The following is a 10047-nucleotide window of genomic DNA, read 5'->3' as shown; positions in this document are numbered from 1 at the left end:
TACTAGGTTGGCAAAGTTTTTTTGGCTTTTCGTTACACAGACAGTACAGCTATAAAGACGTAATTAACCAGTTTAGAAAACAAAGATACTGCGTGATTTTGATTCAGGGCAAATAAGTGATTACTGGTTGATTACAAGGCTTACAAGCGTTAATTTGTTGATTTACAATGTTCACCTTGTCTGGCCTATCCTGTGTGCCCTCGCTGCAGCTTGGAGGTCATTTTGTGGATTAAAATCAGAGTCAATGAAGATTACCGTATCAGCTGCAGTCAGGTTCAGCCCTGCTCAAATAAAAGCCAAACGTGCATGCTTGATTTAAACCATGTAAAGCGTGGGGAAGATCATTTCCAATAAAAGCCAAACGTGAGTGCTTGATTTACATTATGTAAAGCGTGGGGAAGATCATTCCATTTCTCATCTGCTCAGCATGCGATGTTTTCAATCCATACGCTATTACGTTCTGCCACTCATTATCACAACATATCTCTTACCTACTCCACCAGCTTTAGTGCTGAGCAAGAAGATGAACGTGTCGTCTTGCTTGTTAAAGTTCTCGATGGACAGAAAACGTTCCTCGCCCCGCACCGATCCATCTAATCTCTCGTAGCTGTAGCCTAGACATAAAGCTTCGGTTAGCACTATCGTATGTGTCGGACGAAAACGCAACCATTAAACTGGAAATAAATATTTCCACTGTTGTCAGATTCAATCGGTGATGGCGTTTACTCCGTGAATATCCCTTACACGGTTTTTGAGGTGGGAAGCTTTATCACCTATGCATTGCAGTTGTATGTAATAGCAACCAGGGTAAAAAATACACAGGAGCGATGAGCGATTCGCTCTTCAAACCTCCGAAATCGCTCCCGTGAAGCTCAAAATAGATCCCGTAAAATTTTTGACGAGAGCTCTTTTTTCCACAGACTTTTGAAAAAGAGCTCCCATAAAAAAAAGGTATTTTTTCCCTGATAGTAATACTGGAAAATTTGTAGCTTGAATTGGAGCATGCCTGTAATAAACACCTATGGTTCGATATTAAGGGCAGCAAGCAGCTGTTCTGCTGCCTACAATGTCAGTTTGCTGTGTGCTCTCACTGTCGGCAGCAGATATTTACTGCTACGAAAATCCTAATAAACCAAAGTAAAAAAAAACTAAAGGTACAGGAAATTTCTGTTGACCAGTTGTTTGGGGTAGTTTCTCTCAAATCCCGTTGACCAAGCATTACCGGCTATGCTTCATTTGACATGCCACTTGCATTAAACATGGGTGACAAGATTGAGGATTAACAATCAGGGGAAACACGACTAGGAGACCAAATCTGCCCCCTTATGGACAGTAGCAATAGAACAGTACGTTGGGGCAGGAGTGAGTGGAACTACTATGGTTATCTCATGTTCCTGCCTAGATGAGTAGGTTTGCTACCAGCTTTTCCCTCTGGCAGCAAATACTTTCTGCCCGAGAAACAAGTTACTTCCCAACTCCGAAAACCTATACGATTTACGACAGCGTATATTTGCCCTTGAGACCTACCTCTGTAACCAAGATAATCCTGCACAATGTCCAACATAGCGGTCATTTGAGAAAAGAGTAACACCTTGTGTCCATTGACTCCTAGGAAATGGAGAAGCTGGTCAAGGGCAAACAGCTTAGCACTGGCCTCGACTAGATGCTCACCCATCATAAATGGCTCTGGCTCTACACCTATAATGCAAGCATAGAAGCTGTGATGCTCTCCCCCTGTAATACTGTAAGGGAGTAATTAACTAACACTACTAACTGACGACAACTAAGCTAAGTAAGCAAACATTAAATGATATCTCTGGACACTAGGGCATAGATAAAACCCAACTTCATTATAACTCTAGCGCACTTAAACATTCTCTGAGTACAATTAGACGACTAAATGATGAACAGGAATTAATCAGTACATCACCATGGATTAAATTAGTGCAATGCCAGGGATTACACACAATTAGCGAGCAAGTCAGGCTAAGGTAGGGTAGTGCAAGTACCAGTGCACATTTAATTAGTGCATTCACCATGGAACATGCACACTTAGTACACTCATAGCAGACATATGCATATTTAGTACACTCACCATCAAACATTCATATTTAGTACACTCACCATGGAACAAGCACACTTAGTGTATTTGTCATGGAACAAGCCTATTTAGTACACGCCTCACGTAACATGCGTAACACTAGTAAATTCATCGGGGAACATGCACATTTAGTTCAATCATCAGGAAACGTTAAAATTTAGTGCATTTAGTGCATTTAGTGTGCGTTTAGTACACACTCACCAGGAAACAGGTACGGGTGGTTGACACACTTGCGCAGCTGCATGAGAACATTCTGGATGTTCACCTTCTTTGGACGAGCCTGCTGAGCAAAGAAGCTTCCCAGCCACTCTGCAACAATGCAGTAACAATAACAACTAACCATCATTACAGAGACTCCCCGACTTACAAACATGTTCGGTTCCGAGCGGTCGTTCGTAAGTCGATTTGTTCGTAAGTCGAACATATGTACGTACGTATACAGTATTGTACATTAGTGTAGTATATGTACGTGTGAACATCGAGTAACCTAGAAGTGTACATAGCGTAAACATATATGTGAACACAGGAGTTGGCGAGTCAAAATCACCATTTGCGCAAATTGTTTGTATCATCAAAATTTCGTAACTCGAATGTTCGTAAGTCGGAGAGTCTCTGTATGCATCGATGTCCTAGCCTTGTTAAACGAATATTTAAACAGTTAAAATCAAAACTTAGATACAATATGTTGTATTTCTAGAAGTAAAGTCGTAAGAGCTGACGTATAATATATAAACTCAACAAAGGATTTATTCCAGCCACACTCCAGCCTGCCACGTAGTAGAGTGACCACCCAAGTACATGGCTTTAGGAAATAATATAGCGCCACCTATTGGGCCTAATATGGGCGAATGATACAATAATGTCACACAATAGGTGCATTTTCCACAACTATTTTGATAGATTTTACACCATATTTATATCCTACCCATGTCTTTTGTCAGTATTGCCTTGTAGATAGTCTTTTGTAGCACTGCCAGACCGTGGTAGAAGATGACTTCGGATTTTTTTGGCAAATCTGCCATTACTTCCGATTTGACTCTACGCAGCAGAAATGGCTGTAGTAGGCTGTGCATCTCCTTTCTCAATTCTGTAAAATAGATGCATATACACAAATAAACACTATAGATCAGAAGATAGTATACGTCACAGTCCTGTAAATAGTGTCACGAAAACAAACGATCAATGTTTTTAGTTTCTTACTAGTTCTGATGAGCCATATCCTCAAAAACATCTATTTGATCTGCTGCCTTTTGATTTTCACACTGAAGATTAAGCTTCCCACGTTAACCCCATAGCCCAAACTCATAGAGAGCAGTGTGAGGCATTGAAATTTGTGCCACAACTGCATCTTTCCTCAACTCCAGTGCTATACTTTAAGTTAAATATCTTCTCTCGCGTTGACCTTTGCCATTCGATCTGCAATACTGACCTAATGCAGTTTATACAGGTCAACCCTGCCTGGCAAATACAACCAACAGAGATGAAGCCATTCAGATTTCCGCTATTATCACTGACATACACAGGGATGGGAATGACAATTTGTGTTTTCAGCTGAAAATAGCAGGGGTCCAGCGAGGGGGGGGGGGGTCAGCTCGAGGGCAAAGCCTGGTCAGTGGGTTCAGGAAGTTTTTGAATTTTTACAACTTACAAGGCATAAAATTGCATTAGGAGACACATACAGAACAGAATTGTTACAGAGCATATTACAGTACACTGCAGGGAGTATATCTTGCACTGTCATTATCATAACACTAGAATTGTCCAGGCAGTTTCAAATTTGTTTCTGCATCGTCACTACAGTAGATATTTTATCATATTGAACAACTTTAGCGGCTTGTCCTGCTGCCAAGGCAAGTCTGTGAGCCCCACAGTGATCAGACATCAGGAAAGGAAACGCTTAAGGGACTGTAAAATGAAAATTTGTACATTCTAACACCCTCTAAAATTTTCTCTCAACGGATTTAGACGTTTCACAAAATCGACCCTGGGACTGTGAAATCCGCGGATTTCCGCGGATATGTGGAAGATTCTCATCCCTGCATACAGGTGCATATTCTTGCCATGCTTCTAAAATTTTAAACCTACTTTGTGAGTGATTTCCAATTGTTTCCACCCCCAAGAGACTTATCAAATGTTAAACATTAGATTTGTATCGGTATATTCAAGATGATGATTTATCTCGGCATATGACCGATGACTCACTGATCATCAATCTGGTTGTGTAACAGTTCATTTATCAATAAATTAATAACGATTCCGCCAACACTAATAACATTTACTCTGCTGCTATGTCTTCTAACCTTCATCAGTCTGAATGGTTTCATACGTATCCACAAACTCCTTTCGTTGAGATGACGTGAAGATTCTCGGTGCAACAAAATGGAGGAGGGAGTATAGTTCTGCTAGATTGTTTTGCACCGGGGTTCCAGTCAATAACACCCTGTAGTAATCAAGACGCCAATGAGACAAAGATACTAGTAATCGTAATGCATCTCATTTTAAAATAAGAAGAATACACTGGAGTAATATGAGAGCGTGTTGTTGCATTGCGGAATTGTTTAGGCACCCCATGAACTAGCAATGTTCCTGCCTGTGTAGAGACATTTACTGGAGCATTTGGATACATCAGATGACAATCCAGCATACAAACCATTATACAACATGACATCACCTGCTAGATGATATTTACAAACAGTGGATGCATCGACAGAGGCAGAGGGAGTTCTTGCTATTGATAATTAATGTTAAATGGCTACTAAATCATGTTGTACTTACTGCCAGTTAAAAAACTTCAACCGATTGCATCTCTGCTACAACGTAAGGGTAGCAGAAATAAAGATTGCGGAAGAATTAAGTTGCAACACGGCGGTACCTGTGTTTGCTGTCAATACTTGTCAGTGCTTCATACAGGAGTGATTCCTGGTTCTTAATACGATGAGCTTCATCGACTACGATGGCCGACCACGACGTCTTTACGAAGAACGCTGCATCTCTTAGAAATAGCTTGATAGCAGAGGTAGAAAATTACCAGTGTTAGGGCATTGCATTCTTAAAAGTAATCTATCTTCTTCTCTCTTTTTAGTTCCTTCTCTCCTCGTGGAGACTAGGGCTGGACTAAAAGTAATCTATAAACAAAAGTAATTATGGTCTTCTGTGCAGAATACCAAGCAAGCATCCACCAAAAGAATTACTATGACCATGTACCACATCGACACCAGATCTCTAGCTGTCATTGTAAAGCTTTCAGGAAATATCACCAGGCTGCATACACATTCCATGTAGCATGCACTGTTGTGACCACTGAAATATATAGAGACACCTATAGTCTATCCATATTATTATTTCTATGGTTGTGACAGTGACGTCAACACACTATCTGTATTTAATTTTTTTATGAAGCCTTACTAACCCCTACAACTTGTGTCTACATAGGTACATAATACCTAACCTACATAACTACATAACTACATAACCTACTATAGGTGAAGACACAAGTACATAATCGACAATCAGTGATTCTCTGTGCAGATTCACATATAGTAGTGCATTGAATAACTAATTTTGAATGATTCTTTGCAGGGATTGCAAAATCTTTGTTTCTACTAGACAAACAGGTCCAGAAATACATTTGTCTGACAGGTCCAATGAATTTCGTTTTCTGTGTTTCTTTGTGACAACGTATGGCATGTTAGACTGTAAGTGGCTTCAATAACTCCAACTGCTGATGTTGTTTTTTTACCTCATATGTAGTTAACAGGACATCATACTCATAGTCTACATTTGTCAACCTGTCACGTAGCACTTCTCTCTTCTCTTTGTCACCTACATACAACTCAAGGTCCAACTTTGGTGCAAACCTGCAGAGGACATTTGAAAAAATGTTCACTTTTATTTATACTTTATAAAATATGCTAAAATGCTGCAAGAAATAACAATCAGCATATCAATAAATTGAATTATTTAAAGTCCATCATTCACTAGCCTTAATCCACGGCTAATGAATATTGAACTTTTAGTAATTAAGCCTTGTACTCTCTTATGTTTTTATAAGAATGAGCTAGAGATATGATATTGTATTTTGTTGAAAGGAAACTATAACTATGAAAGAAAAGTATACCGTTTTAGCTCTGTCTGCCAGTTAGACAGAACAGAGAGTGGTGACAGCACTAGGAAGGGCTTTGTCTTGATCTCTCCTCGTAAATACACAAATAGTGCGACAGTCTATAAATAGAAAGCAGTTGAATACGTACCCTTTACTCTCACATGAATATACACATGCACACATATAAAGCATAATATTATATCCCCATGTGAATGCGTAAACACAGATCTGCTATAAGTCACCTGCAAGTTAGTAGATAGTAATGCATTCCTAAACCTCTATTTGGTATAATATTTGTCTCTTTATTGATTGTGGGATAACCAATTAGGTACCTATAGTATCTTATAGCTAAGCTTCGGATTTCTTCATGATTGAGCCACTCACCTGCACAGTCTTACCAAGACCCATTTCATCTGCAAGTATACTGCCATGATGTCGATGGTAGTGTTCTGCTAGCCAGTTCACTCCATCCACCTGGTAGTGATGTAGACTGGTACCTGTATTGCCCAAAATCCAATACATTTTCTATAAAATAGTATTTAGTAGTTATGAATGGAAGTATTATGCATCCGGTGCGGTAACAGGCAGCCTGCCGGGCTGGTAGCCGCTCGACCAGCGATCGATACAGAGTTTTTGCGTAAAGGTCACGCACGTTACCTACAGCGCGCACATGCTATGCCTGCCTGGCAGCCTGACGTCATACTTTGAATTTACACCAGTGGCGGTTAGACTTTTGTGGCGCCACGTGTTAAATCAGTAGCCGTTCAACTATATCCAGTCTCTTTAAAGAGACTGTGTATGCGTTCAGACTCCAGACCCATCAAAGTGTATTGTGGATAAATTAAATGTATTAAGGACCTCACTATGCCGACATGCACTTCAGTAGGAGACTAGGAGCCAACAAAATTATGTCAGAGGCACTCGCGGCCCTGATACGCTCACACGGTCGCACACCGAAGTGAACGGTTTAGAATCTAAATATAGTGTAGGCGATACAACAGACGAAAGGGTTTCTCTTGTCTTAGCGCCATCTGGCGGTGGCGTTTGCAAGTTAATTTACGACGCTAAACCTGATGTTTATCTATCAATATATAGGTAGTATCAATTATAGGTATCATAATCAAATACATAAATATATATATATAATATATACTAATTATTATATATATATATCAGTAGATAATAGGGAAGGAGTGTGACTTCAATAAACAAGGGAAATTCGTCATTTACTAGCCTCAGAATACCTACGATTTACTACGCGTAACTCAACCAACTTGAGCTCAAATCGTACACAGTACATTCGCCTAGCATCGTGCAAAATCGTTTCCTCGTATACACCAGCAATCCGGAGATACAGACTAAAACGTACGACACGATTATCCATTCTTTGGCCATCAACCCGAATGTATGTCCGCCTAAATTGAAACAAAAGACAGCTACTAATGCACTCTTGCTCACTCGACGAGGCGGTGTGGCTCGCTGGGAGATTGGACATCGACGCAACACTCGGCGAGATAACCTTTGACCCGGCATACAGCTACATACCGGCATACAGCTGGTATGTTCCCCACGCACGCACACCCACCGCAATCAGCAGCAGCTCCAGCTCCAATCTCCCAGCGAGCCACACCGCCTCGCCGAGGGTGCAAGAGCGCGTTAGTAGCAGTCTTTTGTTTCAATTTAGGCGGACAATACGTTCGGATTGATGGCCAAAGAATGGATAATCGTGTCGTACGTTTTAGTCTGTATCTCCGGATTGCTGGTGTATACGAGGAAACGATTTTGCACGATGCTAGGCGAATGTACTGTGTACGATTTGAGCTCAAGTTGGTTGAGTTACACATAGTAAATCATAGGTATTCTAAGGCTAGTAAATGACGAATTTCCCTTGTTTATTGAAGTCACACGCCTTCCCTATTATCTACTCCTGATATAGTATATATATATATCAAGAGCTAATACTAATACATTTGTCTACAGAGTGCTATTCGGCCTAAGAATAGCGTCACATTATGTAAAATTCTTTAGCACATATTTTTGTTAGTACTAGCAACTACTTTGTGAGCATGCATACTCAGCACTACCTATGACAAAAGTAAAAACTCTCAGTTTCGGCATTTGACTGCGCGTTCCATACAAGAAGAGGTGCGAAATCAGGTAATCAGGCGCCAACGGCTAACTTGTTTCAAAAGCCGTACATCGACTTGGTTTGGTGAGTCCATTGTTTTTATCTTTGCTGGCGCCCGTACCGCTGTACCGGCAGATCCCGCTGACGTTGGCTTGGAGATTGGGGAAATCGTCAACACATCGGAGAATTTCAACAACATTGGAGTATTTTCAAAATACCGTTTTATATAGACACGCGCAGCTGAAATTGGATGGAGCTAGAGTTTATTTTGTCATAAGGTAGTGTGATATATTCATGGCCACGAAGTAATTTGTAGTCTAGTAGCTGTAGAAATTAGCGTTTGGATGCACATTGTGAGCCTTTAAGTATACTCAGTATGCTCTTGGTAGTAAGTTTGTCACTTTATACCCAACGTGGCATAGTGTCAACCATGCAATGGACCTATTTGGTACGATTGCCAGGTAGCTCTACACCGTTTGCAGTCACGCTCTACAGACAATGTTTAGTAACCAAGTGCAGCAAAGTTGAGATTACTGAGCATGGCCCATATAGAAACTGAGAACCTGACCTAGCAACAATATTATTAAATTTTATGATTCTATATATATATATATTACAATTTTAATATAATTATCTATAATTATTATAATTATAGTAATGATTTTAATATCTAAAGGGAAGCAGAAGCTCATCTTGACCGGACGGATAGTTGAGCAACGGCAACGAACTTTTTCTCTAGACCTAAAATCATAGGTGCTTACGAGAGGGCAGTATGACTGGAGCAGCCGGCCTGGCAGTGCTCGACGTAACAAGCAGCATCCCTGCTACCGGCGCATGGGATTTCATCACGAGTACATCTTCTCCAGCATCCGAGCCGCGCATCACCTGCGGTCTTCCCATCCTCCTCATCGTCATCGTCGGTTTGCCACGCTTGAACGGATGCGATTACGTATATTATGAAATTATATGATTATATAAATTAAGTAATCAAAATAAAAAATTAAATGTATAATTAAAATTAGAAAATTATTACGGTCATCGTATATTTCACAGATGTAGAGCAAGATAATGTGCGAGGGAGGGAGCAAAAATAGAGAGATGGGATTAATAAAGAACGAGAGATAGAGTGAGAGGTGAGAGATGAGAGATGAGAGAGAGAGCAAGAGAGAGCGAGAGCTGAGAGAGAGAGAAAAGAGAGAGAGAGAGAGAGAGAGAGAGAGAGAGAGAGAGAGAGAGAGAGAGAGAGAGAGAGAGAGAGAGAGAAGAGAGAGAGAGATGAGAGAGAGAGAGAGAGAGAGAGAGAGAGAGAGAGAGAGACGAGAGAGAGAGAGAGAGAGAGAGAGAGAAAGAGAGAGAGAGAGAGAGAGAGAGAGAGAGAGAGAGAGAGAGAGAGAGAGAGAGAGAGAGAGAGAGAGAGAGAGAGAGAAGAGAGAGAGAGAGAGAGAGAGAGAGACGAGAGAGAGACGAAGCGTTTTTTCCTGAGAAGGCAAAATCTCTACACGACCGTCATAGATACTTTCACTCCCATGCACAAATCAAGTGCGACAATGACTAGATCTAACTATAGAGATATTGTAATATCATATATAATATATAAACATGTATATGATATACACGATATATACATATAAATCAATATACATATAAATATATATATATATACCATGTTGATTGTATAATTACTGCATTAATAACAGACAATATTTATGTACTCGC

At 40.3% G+C, this 10047-nt stretch overlaps 1 protein-coding gene across 1 annotated transcript in view; it reads right to left on the bottom strand.

Moving 5' to 3' along the window:
• The window catches only part of LOC106812818 (chromodomain-helicase-DNA-binding protein 1-like), a 21472-nt gene that overhangs the window by 8382 nt on the left and 3043 nt on the right, over positions 1-10047 (bottom strand). The window contains exons 4-15 of the mRNA XM_014816802.1: positions 9093-9261; positions 6588-6700; positions 6219-6322; positions 5841-5958; positions 4974-5104; positions 4402-4541; positions 3027-3188; positions 2303-2410; positions 1528-1698; positions 492-614; positions 176-281; positions 37-49 (exon numbers count right to left, since the gene is read on the bottom strand). Of these exons, the coding sequence (XP_014672288.1) occupies positions 37-49; positions 176-281; positions 492-614; positions 1528-1698; positions 2303-2410; positions 3027-3188; positions 4402-4541; positions 4974-5104; positions 5841-5958; positions 6219-6322; positions 6588-6700; positions 9093-9261 (1458 nt within the window). The remainder of the gene's footprint in view (positions 1-36; positions 50-175; positions 282-491; positions 615-1527; positions 1699-2302; positions 2411-3026; positions 3189-4401; positions 4542-4973; positions 5105-5840; positions 5959-6218; positions 6323-6587; positions 6701-9092; positions 9262-10047) is intronic.

Source organism: Priapulus caudatus, unplaced genomic scaffold (assembly GCF_000485595.1).
Source record: "Priapulus caudatus unplaced genomic scaffold, Priapulus_caudatus-5.0.1 Scaffold690, whole genome shotgun sequence".
In the NCBI taxonomy this organism is placed as follows: domain Eukaryota; kingdom Metazoa; phylum Priapulida; class Priapulimorpha; order Priapulimorphida; family Priapulidae; genus Priapulus; species Priapulus caudatus.
This window is presented reverse-complemented; position numbering and strand designations above follow the sequence as displayed.